General features: G+C 36.1%; 3 protein-coding genes across 4 annotated transcripts; 2 read left to right on the top strand and 1 right to left on the bottom strand.

The window, feature by feature from the left end:
- The first annotated feature begins 1,795 nt into the window (after window positions 1-1,795).
- ints14 (integrator complex subunit 14) lies at window positions 1,796-8,445 on the top strand. Its single transcript, XM_056254219.1, has 11 exons — window positions 1,796-2,054; window positions 2,196-2,303; window positions 3,193-3,348; window positions 4,738-4,856; window positions 4,971-5,113; window positions 5,598-5,690; window positions 6,193-6,337; window positions 6,522-6,655; window positions 7,037-7,155; window positions 7,247-7,312; window positions 7,728-8,445. The coding sequence occupies exons 1-11, from the start codon at window positions 1,833-1,835 to the stop codon at window positions 7,986-7,988; spliced, it is 1,566 nt and encodes a 521-aa protein (XP_056110194.1). The 5' UTR covers window positions 1,796-1,832; the 3' UTR covers window positions 7,989-8,445.
- Window positions 8,446-8,809: 364 nt separating this feature from the next.
- hacd3 (3-hydroxyacyl-CoA dehydratase 3) lies at window positions 8,810-13,803 on the bottom strand. Its single transcript, XM_056254251.1, has 11 exons — window positions 13,590-13,803; window positions 12,205-12,247; window positions 12,052-12,125; window positions 11,743-11,907; window positions 11,617-11,665; window positions 11,413-11,523; window positions 11,060-11,187; window positions 10,825-10,937; window positions 9,473-9,579; window positions 9,242-9,373; window positions 8,810-9,032 (listed from the first exon to the last, which is right to left on the bottom strand). Exons 1-11 carry the CDS (start codon window positions 13,668-13,670, stop codon window positions 8,956-8,958), a joined length of 1,080 nt encoding a protein of 359 aa, XP_056110226.1. The 5' UTR covers window positions 13,671-13,803; the 3' UTR covers window positions 8,810-8,955.
- Window positions 13,804-14,386: 583 nt separating this feature from the next.
- ppcdc (phosphopantothenoylcysteine decarboxylase) lies at window positions 14,387-17,038 on the top strand. 2 transcript variants are annotated; one of them, XM_056254292.1, is made up of 6 exons: window positions 14,387-14,772; window positions 15,353-15,448; window positions 15,606-15,734; window positions 15,831-15,999; window positions 16,228-16,344; window positions 16,850-17,038. In XM_056254292.1, exons 1-5 carry the CDS (start codon window positions 14,632-14,634, stop codon window positions 16,299-16,301), a joined length of 609 nt encoding a protein of 202 aa, XP_056110267.1. In that variant the 5' UTR covers window positions 14,387-14,631; the 3' UTR covers window positions 16,302-16,344; window positions 16,850-17,038. The 2 variants fall into 2 exon arrangements, with proteins under 2 accessions (XP_056110267.1, XP_056110261.1); XM_056254286.1 differs by lacking the exon at window positions 16,850-17,038 and having other exon boundaries at window positions 16,228-16,530.
- Window positions 17,039-17,462: the final 424 nt, after the last annotated feature.

Raw genomic sequence — 17,462 nt, 5'->3', positions numbered from 1 at the left:
AAAAAGGCTACTGAAAGTAGTAAATTGCCCTTACATCATCAGTTATTTAACCTTTTATACATTTCATTCATTATCTATCTATCTATCTATCTATCTATCTATCTATCTATCTATCTATCTATCTATCTATCTATCTATCTATCTATCGGTATATCTATTTCACATAACTGAGTGGAGCACTGCATGGTTTAAATGGTAAGGAAAAACGCCATAAAAATACAAAAAAAAGTGCCCCTGTAAATCAGTTCCAATAGATAAATATTGTCCCTTAATAATAATAATAATAACTTGACACTGCGTCTAAGTTAATTTTTAGAAAAGCATTTCTTTAAAAAAATTCGTATCATGGAAAATATCCGTCTCATTTATATTATAGTTTCTGTCCACCGTTAATAAGAATAGCACTGTCATTGCAAGAAGCAGCATAAAAACAATAAACAATTGTAAAAACAGTAGCATGAACACTGAAATGTAGCCTAAAGTGTGACAGTTTGGTGGCAGCGGGTAGCCTATTTTTATATCAGCATTGGGCTATAAAAATCCTAATATGGATAAATGAACCATATTAACAATTTAAATTAAAACTTCATCTAGCTACTGTAAAAAATAATAGTAGCCTAATTGAGAACACGCTAAAGAAACCTACCGGTGTAAAAGCGAGGCTCGCGCGGGGAGTTGAGCGCTGCTGTCTCACAGCTGGGCTGCAGGGAAAGGCACGGATGCTGTGAAGCTGCTACAGGTCAAGCAGGACGCACCGCAGGACAGCTCTTCAGCGTGGATCAGCACAATACCTAATACCTGGAGTCTGTTAAGAGGATTAGATGTACTCTCTCCACTCACTCTCATTAGGCCTATGTCTTGAACCATTATCCCAATTATTTAGCTTATATACTTCATAATGGTAAAGAGTGAATACACGTGAAAATTGGTTAATTAAAAATACAAACTAAAGTCTAAACCAGCTTTTGGAGAATATTGTATTATTACATAATTATGATTATAGATTATGGATTAGCAGCTACAGATTAGTAATAAATGAGCCCTCAAGATTTTAAATCGAGTTTTAACCGTTTTTTTATCCACGGCATGATCCTAGATTTGTAGGTTTCTGTATAGGCTATCACCTGAATTTTTCTTTATTTTTTTATCCTTTATTTTAAGAGAGATTTTATTGTAGGATACAACTTTTAAAAATCCCTTTCTCGAGCGCGTTCCTGGTTAGGAACGAGTTGGCGTGTTTCTTTTGTTTCCAAACGGTCCGTTTATCACGGCGCACACTTGGTTAGGAAGAAGGGATTTTCAGCGATGGGTAAAAATTTTACCATTTTATTGAAATATGCTTAACTGGGTATTGTACGAGCTGTATTTGGAAATGTGAAGGACATATTATTAAGACTTTTAAGATCATTTGATGTTTTTCTTTTTATATTTAAACGAGAACGTTTGGTTGGACACTGACAGTAACACTCAACAGCTTTATGTACTTTGATTGCTCTGTTACATGGGGAAATTATTTTTAAAAAGTATCTTAGTTGGTCTCCCAGCTCTCCCAGGCTAGTTTTAGAGGTGTTTTGGATACTGTAAACTGGTCAGATTGGGGGACTAGCTAGACCAGTTTAAATCAGCAAAGACGTGCAAAACAGCAAAGAGTGTAACTTAACCATTACAAAATCAGAAAATGATTTTATGTGTGTGTGTGTGGGTGTGTGTGTGTTTTATGTACACTGCAGCAGAAGCTTCTGTTGTCACACTAACATATGCTCCTGTTTTTACACAGACATCTCAAGCATACATTCATAACTGTTTACGTGTAAAGAGAAGAGTTTGCAAACATGCCTACTGTGGTTCTTTTGGACTCGTCGCTGTCCATGACACGACCGGTGTCAGTGGAGGGCAGTGAAGAGTTTCAGAGAAAGAACCTGGCAGTTCATGGACTGACCATGCTGTTTGAACACATGGCCACAAACTACAGAATGGAGTTCACTTCACTTATCGCCTTCTCCTCGCTCTGGGAGCTTATGGTGCCATTCACTAGAGACTACAATACTCTGCAGGTAAAAACAGAACAGGTGTTATGCTGCCTGCATTAAATATAATGTAAATGCAATGTCTTAAACCTAATTCATCATCAGAGCCCTTATGATCTGATCTGTTGTTGGGGGTCTTATTGTTATCTCTCATTCATTGTTGTCCAGGAAGCTTTGAACAACCTTGAAGACTATGATAAAACCTGTTTGGAGGCTGCATTACAAGGTGTTAGTAATGTAGTACAGCAGGAGTGGGGAACCGCTTGCCCATGCCAGGTAAAAAAAAAATCCAATTATTAAAAATACTATATATTATGGCATGTGCAATATGTTAATCAGGCATATACACTTACATATACACTACTTGTTAAAAGTTTGCAATAACAACAAATGTTTTCGAAAATCTCTAATGCACAGCAAGGCTGCAATTTTTAAGATTAAAAATACAGTACAAACATTAATATTAATCAAATGTAAAAGAACTGTTTGTATTCTTAAATATTTTAAAATACAATTTATTCCTGTGATGGCAAAGCTGAATTTTCAGCATCAATGCTCCAGTCTTCAGTGTCTCATGATCCTTCAGAAATCATTATAATATGCTGATTTGCTGCTTAAGAAACATTTCTAATTATTATCAATGTTAAAAACTATGCTAATGCTAAATAATTTTGTGAAAAAGCAAGAAGAAAAAGCAAAATAAAGATGCTGTTCTTTTAAACATTCTATTCATAAAAAAACTACTAGTATACATATTGGAATAACAACCAGGACCAGAATAAATACAGTATGAAATACACATTGTTATGTAAAATATTGTATGGACTGTACACAATACAATGAATGTAGTATATACAAAAATGTAAGTTGAAAATATAAATGTACTGCTCAAAGTCGATCATGTTATTCGTCAGCACTATGACTGATTGATCTGTTCAGTAAATGTTAGGAATGATTTTTTTATAATGGTTGGTAGAGTATCATGGTAGTGGTGCACATAAGCACTTTAGGTGGGGGTCTAAACATTAAACATTACATTTTTGAATATACAGTAGAATAATTGTACCATTGAATTTATCTAACGACCATTTTTATATATAATGCTAAATGTACTAAATAATTGCTTTGACTGCAGTGTTTATGTTGTTTTTATGCTGGCCTGTAGGTGGTGCTGGTCACTGATGGTGCACTGGGCATTGGTCGTGGATCTTTGCGTAACTCCCTGCAAACAGTGAAACAACGTGTGGAGGACAAGAAATTCCCACTTCCTTTCCCATTCCCTTCCAAATTCTATGTCATGTGCATTGCCAATGCAGAGGAGGTACTTCAGTCTTTTTGCACTGTGTCCTTACCAGTGTTATTTTAGTCTCATTCAGAAACAAGATTGGTGCCAGTATGATGTAAATTTGTAGGCCAAAATGCTGAAACGAGTTCGCATTTGAGCACTTCCGGTTCCAACGTCCCGAAGTCAATGGGTTTTTGGGTCTTTGGTTAAATGGCTGAAATAAGGTCTGTGGTGAAGACAAGCTCAAGACACTTTCACGTTTTATTCTACGAAATAAAATACATCAGTATTACCCCACTTGTGATTTTTTTTAAGCTGTTAAATGTCTTGAAAAAGGCGATTGCTAACAAGTGGCTAAATGGGACTACAGAAGCAGTTGGGTATATAAAACGTCACTAAGAGATAAGATAAGATCAGTCAGCTTTTACATTCTTGTTATGCTTATTATATTATAATTGTGTTCTTGTAAACGATTCTAACTCAAACTTTGTTTGAAAATGTTTCTTAGAAAAAAACTGAAAGAGTTGTCTGAAGTTTAGTGATGGTGACGTTGAAGTCGCACGACCGTGGTGTAGTTTGTTTATAGCCTAGCTTTAGCTTTTTGCTTCTGGCAACTGCAATTAGGCTTCAAAAATCATAAAAGTTGTTCATCTGTGAAAATGATCTTGATGTCATGTGACGTCATACCGGCACCACTCTATTATAGTTTTTATTAAAGGTAGGGTAGGCAATTTTGGAGAGGCTAGCAATAGCAAGCTAGCTTTGAATTCCTAAGATCCCATCCCTTCAGAGCCACACCTCCTCCAAAACACATGAATGCACACAGCCAGAGCAGAGTCTGCAAAGCGTCACGAGAGACGGCGTTAAATTACTTTGCCTCAAAGCATAAAACATTACAATAATAATGAACGTAAACAACTTTTAAACGACTTTTACCACCTGACTGCTGCAAATTCATCTCGGCATTCATTGTGTTAGTCATAGAAATGCATAATTCAGAGTCTGAGGATCTCGGGTTGCCATCTCTTCATCTCAGGAGGAATTGTAAAAGGTGGCTGCTGTTTGTTTGCGGCGCTCTGTGATTGTCTGTCTATGACCCTGACTGCTGAACATTTTTGGTCCTTAGACTTCCACAAAATATATAGTAATTTTTTTAATATTTAGACAACTTCTATTATTGACCGCTATCAGAATGTGAAGAGTTTCAACCAGTATGACAAAAAGTGTTAAGAAAAACATTGCCTGCCCTACCTTTAAAATTTTTAATTAGTTTTTATTTTTTACCATTTCTATTTTAATTTTAGTTTTTTTTATTGAGTTTTATTTAATTGAGTCATTTTACATTGTATTAAAAAAGTTAGTAATGAAAAAATATTTTCCTTTTATGTGCTTGAATCCATGTTATTGTTTTGATGTCCTCTGAAGCTCCAAGCTACGGATGGTATGGATAACTTAGAGCAGCTGATTAATATGAATGACGGAGAGGGTCAGATATACACTATGGAGGGACCCCTTTGTCTCAAAAGTGTCCAGTCTATGTTTGGGTGAGTGATGTTGTTACTTTGTGTAAACACTACTAAATATGTTCTTGTAAGTGCACATTGTTGTTTAGGCAACATTTTGTGATGAACAGCATCACTGTGTTTTTGTGTTGCCAGAAAGCTGATTGACCAGGCGTACTCTCCCTTCCATGCGGTGCTGCGCTGTGGGAACCTGACCTCTGATGTGCAGGTCTTTCCCAGGCCAGAGCCAGTGATCATAGATGAGGAAGTGGATCCCCTGCCCAAAACAGTGCAAACAGGTACGAGCAGAGAATCTAATGAAATGAAACCTCCATGCTGTTGTAATGTAAACATTTATAACTATTCAAGTTTTGTGTTTTTAAATGCCATTTCCTCATGACTAATTTCAAAAACATTTTATGTAAGCAGGTTTACTGTATGTAATATTACGTTTACATTTACATTTATTCATTTAGCTGACGCTTTTATCCAAAGCGACTTACAATTGCTATATATGTCAGAGGTCGCACGCCTCTGGAGCAACTAGGGGTTAAGTGTCTTGCTCAGGGACATATTGGTGTCTCACAGCGGATTCGAACCCGGGTCTCTCACACCAAAGGCATGTGTCTTATCCACTGCGCCATCACCACCTTTTAATGTATTTATGTAAATAAATCAATGTTATTTTTATTTGTTGCTAATCATGCTAGATTCTATATAACGAGGTAATTGGAGGAAAGTGCACATAATGGTTGTGTCATATATATATATTTATATATATAGACTTGGAGATTGTGGGTTTTATTGAGATTGGAGACATCTCCAGCCCTCCGGTTTTATCCAGGCACTTGGTCCTGCCTATTGCTGTGAACAAAGGTCAGTATAATTAAAATTCTAAATAATTAACATGATTAATGAAATTCCATCATTTCAGAAGTTTCAATAACTGAATGTTCTTCAGCATTTAGACTTTTTATTACCAATGAATTTGACTTTTCTAGTTGTTTGTGATCATTTTAATTACTACTATTTTTCTCTCAAATAGTAATTTCTACCCAATAATATGAATTAATTATAACAATGTCCATGACTTTTTAAGATTTTATTCATTTCCATGACTTTTCCAATCACACTTTTAAAAATGTCCTTGTATATCTAGGTTTTCCAAAACCGTGAGAATCTTGGTTCATAAAAAAAGTGACTGTTGGTTCGTAAATAAAAATGACAGTTGTTGAGGGATCAAATAAAATGAGAAATACAATGTCAGCTTACATCTTAATATTAAGTGGTTTTAACTAATTTTAAAGCTGGTTTTGTCTTATTTTAAAAAAGCTTAAGCCGTCTTAATTTCCCCTTGATATATTCGTTTGATTGACAGAGGGGGATGAGATGGGCACGGGGACCTCTGATGAGACAGAGGAAGAGACCTCCACAAATCAGATGGCTGGCAAAAGCCCAAACTTCTGCGTTCTTCTACATGGCAGCCTAAAGGTGGAGGGAATGGTGGCGCTTGTGCAACTAGGGTAAGGAGCAATATAAAAATATCCCACCACTGTTTGCATAAGCATTCCAAATTTTTCAAACTTGAAACTTTGCTTTTAGGTAATTGAGGGGTTTGTTTTCATTACCAACATATTTGAGATAAAATTATCTAGTTACTCTGAAATAAAGGTTTGCCCTGTCTATAACTGTGTTTTCCTCTATCAGGCCAGACTGGTTCGGAATGCTTTATTCCCAGGCAGACAGTAAGAAGAAGTCCAATCTAATGATGTCCCTCTTTGAGTTCGGCTCAGAGCCTCTGCCCTGGTTGGGCAGAATATCACATCTTGGACCTGCCTCAGGTAGCACGTTTTCGCTCTGTTTTTTTTTGTAACGGCCACACTTAACAGGCCTGTTAAAATGAAATAAAAATGAACTGCATTGTATTGCATTATGCAGTGTGTGCAAGTAGTTAATAATTAAAACACTGAAACAAAAGATAGTAACCTAGACGGTTCACCGAGTTCAGTTAGGAAACCTGTAGGTAAATACACAAGGGTCAGGGATAACGGTAGTACCACACATTTGCATGATTAAATATCTTATTTTCCTCTCATGCTTTGCTTCCTTCTGAGACTAGACGTGTTGCCACCTACATACACATTGTTTTGCATAAGGTTTTGCTTACTGGCCAACGGAATAAATAACTATTCACCATGATTATTTGTTTGCGTGACCTACAGATGCAGCTGAAAATCCCTATGGTGAAGATGACAGTAAAAGTCCGTTTCCCATACAGCCGAAACACAAGAGAAGCTATGCTCAGAATGTTACTGTCTGGATTAAAGCCAGTGGACTGCAGGTATACATCTGAACACTACACTACAAATGATTTATATTTGACACTGATTAAATGTCATTAGAACTAAACTGTTTAATAATCACATTTACAGACAGATGTACAGAAAATTCTCCGTAATGCAAGGAAATTGCCAGAAAAAACGCAAACATTCTATAAGGTGGGTGTATGCATGCATGTATGTATGTGTGTGTATATATATATATATATATATATGTGTATGTATGTGTATATATATATATGTGTGTGTGTGTGTGATTTTTATGATTCTATTTTCTATAAATAAATTGATTTAATATATATAAATATAAAAAATGACAATTTATGGATATCATGGACCAGGGTTCCTCAAACTCGGCCCGTGATCAAACACACCTAGCTGTGAGTTTCTAGTGATCCTGAAGACATTGATTAGCTTGCTCAGGTGTGTTTGATTGTGTTGGAGCTAAACTCTGCAGGACAGCGGCTCTCCGGGACCGAGTTTGAGGAACCCTGTCATGGACTGATATATGATCCTTTTAATTACCGGTAGTTAAATTACGTTTTGTGGTACATGTGTATTTTAATCACTGCAGGAATTGAACCGTCTTCGGAAGGCCGCTCTCGCCTTTGGTTTCTGGGAGCTTCTGAAGAATATGGCTGAACTTCTGGAGAGGGAGTGCACTCTTCTGCCTGACTCTGCCCACCCTGATGCCGCCTTCCAGCTGTCACACGCTGCTCAGCAGCTTAAACTGGCCAGTAGCGGAGACTCGAAATACGCGGGCTTCGAACACAACATCACTCCCATGCTCACTGATTTCTCAGGGGGGGGAGGAGGAGGAGCTGAGCGAATATAGAGGATGGAGGAACAATACTCAATGGACAACTGCCAGAGCAATTATAGAGGAATGTGGCTTTATCTAAAAACTCTGCTCAACATGTAATGTTTGTCCACAGAAAATGGGTTACAGCAGCAGGATCACACAAATGTGGCATTTCAATGTTTTAGTACTGCCACAAAGGTTGGGTTTGCTGTTTTGGTGATAGATATAAAATGAGAGGAAACCTTGGACTTTGTGACAAATGATGACGTTGAGCACTCAATTGGAGGAAAGAAAAACATTCATCCGTTTTACAGGCAAATGCATTTAGAGGTTTTGGAATCTGTTTTCAGAGCAGTAAATGTTTGTGTATATAATGTTTTTTTCTAACATTGACTAATAGAAAACTGTACTTTATGCTTAATGATAGATATCTGAAAACTGATGTTTTGTTTCACTGAAATTTAATTAAACGTTTTCAGTTGCATTTACACATTCATGTCCAGATCCCACATCCAACGACACTGAATTGGCTCTTCCCATGTAACTTGAATGTTTTATGAGGTTTTCCCTGAGGTTCATGGTCTGTCTTGTTGTTAGCAGTGCTTTGTGCCAACAGAAATGACTATTACAACACATCTCAGGGATTGACATGAAGATAAAATGTTTCTGCGTTTCAGTCAAGTAAGCCTGTCACACAGCTAATCTACAACATCAAACAACACAAAACCACCAAACTGCAAACATACATAAAATGTATAAATACCTTCATGGTCCTGGTTAGAATTCTTTTGGTAAGAATCTCTAGTGTTTTATAATAATCATTTACTAAGTCGTGGTCACCTTTAGAATTTCAGTATGTAGAAATGAAATGCACTTGAGATGGTTTTGCCTCAATAATGAATCTCAGTGACAAGAGGGAAAATATAAAGAGAAAAGGGAGGCGCAAATTAAATCAAAGAAAAGAGAGATAGGAGGAATGAAGCATGTGGTCCCCTTCCCCTCAGTTGGCTTTCCTCTTTTTTGTGCGAAACCGTCTCCTCCTCTGCTTGAAGAGGTGGCGGAAGTTGATGAAGAGGCCTGAAATTTCAAACAATTAATGAAATGTTATAAAAAATGTAATGCCAATTTATGCTCCGCTCTAAAATATTTAATTGGCTACATACTATTAATTAAAATGTCTATAAAATGATTTAACAATCCTCTTCTACTGTAGCAACTGGAAAGGTTGCATTGGTCAAACGTGAGGACCCTAGTTTCATTAGTAGCATGTTTTTTGTGGACCTTACCCAGGAACATGAGCACCAGGTAGAGCTGCAGGATGTAGGAGAAGCTGAGCGAGAAGCCGATGGCTTTAGGCAAAGGAATACTGAGGAGTTTGGTTTCGTCAAAGATTGGGATGGACTGGACCACCGCCACAGCTGATCACAACATATAAGAGCATGAGAAAAGCTGTCAGTTCTCACTGTCTCATGAACACATCATGAGTTTTCCTTATGATAGTCTACAGATACACATACCTTCAGCTAGCACTCCAAGAGGGTACAGTGGTATCCATATGGTGTATCTCAACCAAGTCAACAACTTCCATTCGGTATCAATGCAGGCCAACATGTAGAAAGGATACCTATAGTTCATTATTACAAAAGCAGGATTAGATATATCCGTTTTTATCCAACAAAAGTCGCTTGGAGGACCAAGCTCAATATACACTACTGTTTGTATTTGGTAAGATTATTTTAACGTTTTTGAAAGAAGTCTCTTATGCTCGCAAAGGCTGCATTTATGTGATCAAAAATACAATAAAAACAATATTGTGAAATAGTACTACAATTTACCTTTTCTATTTAAATATATTTTTTTTAAATGCAATTTATTCCTATGATGTCAAAGCTGAATTTTCAGCATGATTACTCCAGTCTTCAGTGTTACATGATCCTTCAGAAATCATTATAATATGATGATTTTGCTGCTTAGGAAATATTTCTGATTATCAATGTTGAAAACAGTTAATATGTCTCTGGAAAACATGATCCATTTTTTTTTTTTTTTTTTAAGGATTCTTTAATTAATGAAAAGTTCAAAAGAGCAGCATTTATTTGAAATATAAATATTTTGTAACATTATAAGTGTCTTTCCAGGCTGAATTTAATGAATCCTTGCTAAATAAGATTATTTCTTAAAAAGAAAAAGAAGAAAATCGCAGTGACCCCAAACTTTTGAACTGTAGTATATATGATTTATTTTAATAAAAATTATTATATAAAATTAGAAATAAAAATATGTTATAACATCCAAAACTTACGCAGATATGTATTCTCATTTTTATTTTATTATATAAACTACTTAAATTGCTTTTAAACTTAGTTTTGAGGTAATGAGTGTGACCTTTCACTACTGGCAAACGGATGCGTGTCTCATAGTGATATGTTGTGTGAGCCCACAGGAAGAAAACTACTTGTTTTATCGCAATAGAGGAAGAAGTGTAGAAAAAATGCGGCTGTACAGAAACCACACACACAACATCACTGCTCAAAGACCATGAAAGCTCTACCTAAAACCATTAGCCTCAAATACCAACGTCTTTCTAATATTATAGTTTGTATTCTGTAATTATGATTTAGGTTCTAATTTTCAGTATATTTAGCAAAGAGAGGATGCATTTACTTTAACAAACTAAGGACTGCATATAGGAAGTTGAATAATTAGTAACATCTGACCCATAAAAAACAAAAAAGGATATCCTGCAGATAAAGAAATTCATACTACACATTGACACCAACTCCTACATTTCCACACCACTAGCAGAAACTGCTCTTAAACATGATACAATAAGATCACACATGTATCATACTAATATTCACATAATTACCTGAATATCTCAATCGTACTCCACAGATAGAAGACAAAGAAGACCACTGGCTTGTTCTGCATATCCTCTAAGCTACCAAATATGACAAAAAGGATGAAGTTTCTCCCCATCACCTTTAACGAGAGAAATGTAAATAATTCTCACTGTCATGAAAGTTAATATTCAAAACAAATAGTGTAAAATAAAGTGCATTTAAATGGCTACTAAAGCATGGTGTGCTGTGCACTAGGCATACCTGAATGAAAGCAGGCATGACTCCAGTCTTAACCAACCCCACAGCAGGATTGATAACTTCCATTATTGCCAGCATCTGACAGAAGTACATCACGTCGGCAATGGTATGAAATGTGTCGTAGAAAGAATCTGTTGGGTTGACAAAAAAACTGTAAGGACCATACTGAACACTGAGTTTTCACACTTCAGAGCATCACTTCATGTGCAATAAGATGCTCTTTCTATATATATAAATACAATTTACCTGCAGGCCTTCTCAGAAAAATTCAAACGAAATGCATTTCCTGACAGTGACAAACAAATGCATCTTTAATCTGCTTACAAAATAAAACAAACCAAAAAAAAGAGTCTAACCTTGCCCAAGTATGAACAGACGTACAGTCATGTTGACAAAGATCCAGGAATAGCCGAGGAACTGGACCAAGTTGTACATAAAGAGAAAACCCTTTTTCAAGCCAAGATAAGCTGTATAAAAAGGAGTAATGAATGCACGGTTATTATTTGGTAAGCTGACCCAATGTGTTTATTTTACACTCTTTGAATTAAAAATATACTCACGGTCCTTACGAACCCTTGACTCAATGCTGACTTTGTTTATTTTCTCTTCCTGTGAACAGAAAACACATCAGACAGTGCACGACTGTGAAGCTCCTCAAGTATAACTTAAATAGCAAACCTCTTTACCTTCTCTCTGAGCTCCATTTCTGCATCTGACTCATCCAGCCAGCGGTCAAAATCAGGTGCTAAAAACAGAGGCTTCCTCTCCTGCTTAGTGAGGCGATTCCACCAGACGTGCTCCTGCTTCTTTACCGTGATATTCACCTGCCGCTGGGTGGATTTGTGCCTCACCTGTGGACACAAACATCTTCATGTGGTTCCAACATAAGCAAACAGAACATGGCAGCAAACCAAGGCAAATGCACTGCACTTCATTGTGCAACCAAACGTTTTACATAGATGTTTTGTTTTGTTGCAATTTCTGATAGCTGTTACCTCAGGCTTAACTGGTTTTAGGAATTCCAGGCTGAATTCGTATTCATTTTCTCCTTTCGCTCCATGCCCTTGACCTAAAAAAGAGCAGAATAAATAAAAGTCACACAACGGAAGAGAAAGAGCATCCAGCTGATGGTTAGTTGTGAGATGTACCTCGGAAGTGAAGGATGTTCTCTTCTACACCAATATTGAGATTCTGCGATAAGAGACAGAGTGAAAAAAAACAAGTGTGAAGTTTCAAGCTCCTCCTCCCACTGCCTGTTATATCAATACAATGCCTTCAAATGCACCATGCATCTGAAAGATATTATAATATGTAGTTATAAAAAAATAAAAAAATGCATCAGTAATGAATGGTTTGCATAATATAAGTCACCGTTTCAGGCTTCCTGAATTAAGATATTTATTTTAATTCACCTCCGAACAACTGTTTTTTTCTTCATTTAATGATAAAAGTATGATTTCTAGACCTTGAAAAAATAATAAAATCTTATAACTCCATGGGCATTTTTTATGAATATGAATTTTTCTAATTATGCCAAGCTTTATAAATGTTAGGTTATTTAAAAATTCTTATCCAGTAAATAACAAACAACTGGAAACATGTTGCCTTTGAAAAACATTATGGACAATTGGTGGCATTGGAGTAAAAAAGGTTGAGAACCACTGATTTATGGGACTTGGGTTAAAGGAATAGGTCACTTAAAAGTTAATTTTTTCCTTCTACTATGGAAGTCAATGGGGTCCATCAACTGTCTGGTTACCGACATTCTTCAAAATATCTTCTTTTATGTTCAACAGAAGAAAGAAACTCATAAAGGTTTGGAACAACATGAGGGTGAGTACATAAATGATGACATTTTAAGTGAACCATTCCTTTAATCGCATGGCCAATTAAAAAGTGTGCCTGATGTTATTAGGTTTTGGCATATGTTATACTTTTATTTTGCATTTCTGAGTTATATGGAGACATACTAAGGGAAAACAATGTAATAATACCTTTCTAACATGTACAATACACAAATTTATTTGCATAAAGGGACGTCATAGCAACCGTATTACTACACCACGGCACCTTTATACCACCTTTGTTCCAGTGCTCTCGGTTGTAAAATGCGTTTCTCTCATTACCTTAGTGAGAGGACAGGTCAAACATGCTTTATCCTGCCCTGAGAAAGCAATGAGGGGGAAGGGGGCAGTTCCTCTTTCTATCAGAAACTGGATTGTAAATAAAACATGCCCTGCCATTGTAACTGAGCCAGATGGCTAGTGGTCCAGTAGGATCAAGTCCTGATCTCCCTTTTCGTAATCTTTATCTTTATTCTGATCTAGGCTTGATGCAAGTCCTGTCATCAGACCTACAGAAGGTGTTGTTATTCAAAAGAATATCAACCTAACACCATCCAGTTTAAGGTTCTGTAACCTAAAAATCTGGATGTGCATACATATTAAATGCAATAAATGCGAAAAGAAAGAAGAAGATAAAAATGCATTGCCTATTATGATATAATTGCCTCATAAAAGCAAGTTTTTCTTACCTGTGCATCACTGATCTCCACTCGCAGGTATATCTCCCCATGCCGCTGTGCCCAGTACACGTGAGGTGTGAGAGCCTGCATTGCAAATACTCACATTAAAATGTGTTTTACTCAGATTTAACAATGAATGACAGGCAATGTAAATCTTGAATCAAGCAGCCGGAAGACGTTTCCAGCGATTCTGTCATTTGTCCAGAATATTCTTCGAATGCGCGTGCGCGCATGTAAAGGCAACACTCGCCGCCCACTTTTCAATTTTCCGGAAGTATCTAATTTATTTCCTCTAAAACTCCTCAATAATGACTTCTATGCCTTGAACCAAACCACCCAGCCATGAGACGAATATAATTTCAAACATTGGTTTAAAGAAATTAAGCATTTGAAAATAAGATAAAAAGACACAAGGCACAAGACAAGTCTTTTATGAGCCAATGAACTACGCTGCCCATGAGGCACTGGGAATGACGTAATCGAATAAAAGAACGACAATATATAAAATGTGCAACATTAGCTATAAATAAATTAAGAAAATGTACGATGTGCATGGATTCATAGACTATTATTATAAGCATGAAATACAAAATATATGATGTAATTGAGCTGCCCTTATGGATTATGGGTAGGATAATTCGTCACGATTTTATTTTCTGGAAATTTAATTTCCATAGATAAAGGCGTAAATCCTCTTAAATTATATGTAGGAATATTATCCGTTCGCCAGCTTCATGGAGCATTTTACTGTGTACACTTCCAGCCAGCGACGGCGCTGTGACGTCGCGTTTTCTCCACTGTTTACGGAAGTAACGTTAGACAAAAATAAAACCTGAAGATAGAATGAGCGACCGTTAACGTGCACGGACTCTAAACACTTCTCATTAAATGTGCAATTTAAGTGTTCAATTAAATTCCTCATCCCGTGCTACAATTTAAAGATGGATTATACAAATATCATACCTTACAAAAGAAATGCTTTAGAAAGGGGGAGCTAATCAAATAGAAAAAGGTTGTATAGTTAACACGAAGATTGCTATTATTATATATAATGCAGCAGGATTCTGAATCTAATCGTAAACTAGACTTGCAAACACATAGTACAAGGTTTAATGTTCTGGTCGGTTTGACTGGCAGTGTAGCTGCACTCAAGGCGCCTTTGTTAGTAACACAACTACTTGAGATTCCAGGGGTAAGTGTATTTATATTCCGACAGGTCAAACTGTGTATGCATGCTTGAAGCTGACAGAGCCACATGTCCTCCAATGTTATTTTCATTTCACACATTTGTCCAATAGAGGGTGCAATTTTTTTAAACATTATACGTTATTTTAAAATGACTACATGTCATGATTTATTGAATAAATAATAAACTCAAAATTTGTAAGATAGAAATCATATTGGTTTTCTTTTTTATCACAACTAAGGTTTAATTTTTGGTTTGAGTGGATGTTGTCATTCATTTTTGTCCTTCAAAATAAATAAAATGGAGGATATTAAAAGCATAATAGTGTGTCCATTTATTTATTTGGCTTACAAATAAATTGACCATATTTGTTTAATTTATTTGACTTACAAATGAGTAAATAAATAAATAAAATTTAATCAAATAAAAAAAAACATATTTGTCATAAAAAAGTTGTTAGCCCTGTTTTGTGAATTTTTTTAATGATTTTAAGTGTCAGTCAAATATGAGTTGAGGGATGGGATAAATTGCATAGGAGTTTTTTTCGGTGAACCGATCTTTTTTTTTTCCCTGTTCTGTTCTCTAGGTTGATGTACGTGTGGTCACCACAGACCATGCAACTCATTTTTACGATATCAGTGAAGTCTCTGTTTGTGTGTACAGAGATAAGGATGAATGGGAGGTGAGGACAGCCTTTGAAGAGGAAGAGATGCATTTTCAGTAATCAAACAACAACATTATATTGTTTCCTGCTGTGATGTTACATCAATACACTAATTGACCTGATATGAGAGTTTTAGTTGAAGGTGTGAAAGCCTTTCCTTATATTTCTATGCTAGATGTGGACAAAGCGCTCTGACCCTGTGCTACATATCGAACTTAGACGTTGGGCAGATCTTTTAGTGATTGCTCCACTGGATGCCAACACGCTTGGCAAAATTGCCAGTGGAATATGTGACAACCTTTTGGTAGGTAATGTATTTATGACATTGTTGGGCCTTTTATATGGATTTTCTTTAGATGCATTATTATATAAGTATACTTAGCCATTTTGTTGATGACAGACATGTGTGGTGCGGGCCTGGGACAGCAGCCGTCCTCTGCTCTTCTGTCCTGCTATGAACACAGCCATGTGGAAGCACCCTATCACTGCACAGCAAGTGGCCACACTTAAAGGCTTTGGCTACGTTGAGATACCATGCATTTCCAAAAAACTCGTCTGTGGAGATGAAGGTATCTTCCAAGAATGTGTTTTTACGAGGCAATTGCATTGATAAGGGAGAATGGAACAGATAAAAAAAATCTCATCGGTGTGTGAGAATCAGCCATGCATTATTCATTAACTGAAGATCAAACAGATGTTATATGACAGGCTTTTATTAGCATGCTTCTGAGGATTTAATGAATTAATGTTTCTTGTGTTTTGGCCCGTCTTACATTCCAGCCTCTGTATCTTCACAGGTAAAGGTGCCATGGCAGAGGTTTCAACTATTGTTGAAACTATCAAACAGTACACCCAGAAACATCCTGAATGACCTTAGACTAAACATACCAGGGCCAGCAGGCGGGAGACACAAGGTTATCCACACATCGTTATTATTATTGTTCGTGCTCTATCTTCTATTACATTTAACCTGGATTTTGCCATGAAAAGCTGACATGGCACTGAGAAACAAACAAACATATTATTTGTCTGTCATTTATAGTTCTTTGTAATGGTTCGATTTATTACATCCATTGAATTTTGCAAAGAAATTTAAAATAAATAGTAATAAAAAATTCCAGCTTGGCTGAATGTCAATATTGTTTCATTTCCAGATCCCTTTTTCAGTGGTAGCTTATCCTCAATATGTGACCATTTATGATAGATGATCAGAAACTGACACATTTACACTGTAAAAAAAAAAAAAAAAAAAAAAAAAAAAAACTTTTCTCTGTATAAGTTCTCCCTCAATAATTTTCCTAAGTAACATGACTTTGCTGCAAATTTTTCAATAAATTGATCTAACACTTTGATAGCTTTACATATAGACTTTTAGGACACTTATTGTGTTAAATGATCCATGCATCTTTGTTTGTGAAGGAGAAATTGTCCTACAAAGCAAACATATTCAGGACCTCAGCACTGGACACACAAACCTCAGGAATGGTGACAATCAACAAATTTAAAAAGATGAGCTCTTAACATCACGACTAGTTACTAACAATAATGACAAAACACCAACAAAAGTTTGAATAAAGACGGCAAACAGCAAAACAGTAATCCCATTACAGTAAATGTACAAGTTATTCACACTGCAATGCATGTTGGGAACTCATGAACCCTTAACATTTCAAAAGTATTGTTCAATATGTAATTCTTTGTTGTTTGACTAAATGGGACAACATTTGGGGGAATTCTGTTGGTCTATCATGTTTTTTTTTGTGTGTGTTTTTTTTACAGTGTATTATCATTTAATGATATCAGTGTACTGTCATGTAATGCTATCAGAGTAATGACCACAAAATCCATGTAACACTTATGATCAATAGGGAGATACACAGGCTATTTAGAAGGGAACAAAATATTCATGGTTGGTGTAGTTTACTTGATAAATGAACTGCTTTAAATGTTTAAAGTGTATGTGATCTAGTTTGGGGATACATGTTCTCTGTGAACTCACACCTGTAAGCGAGGGCCTCAGAGGTCGAGTGAG

The sequence above is a fragment of the Rhinichthys klamathensis genome, unplaced genomic scaffold (genome assembly GCF_029890125.1).
Source record: "Rhinichthys klamathensis goyatoka isolate OS25496 unplaced genomic scaffold, OSU_Roscu_1.1 h1tg000005l_1, whole genome shotgun sequence".
Lineage (NCBI taxonomy): Eukaryota > Metazoa > Chordata > Actinopteri > Cypriniformes > Leuciscidae > Rhinichthys > Rhinichthys klamathensis.
Note: the sequence above shows the minus strand (reverse complement) of the source record. Positions and strands in the feature narration are given on the sequence as shown.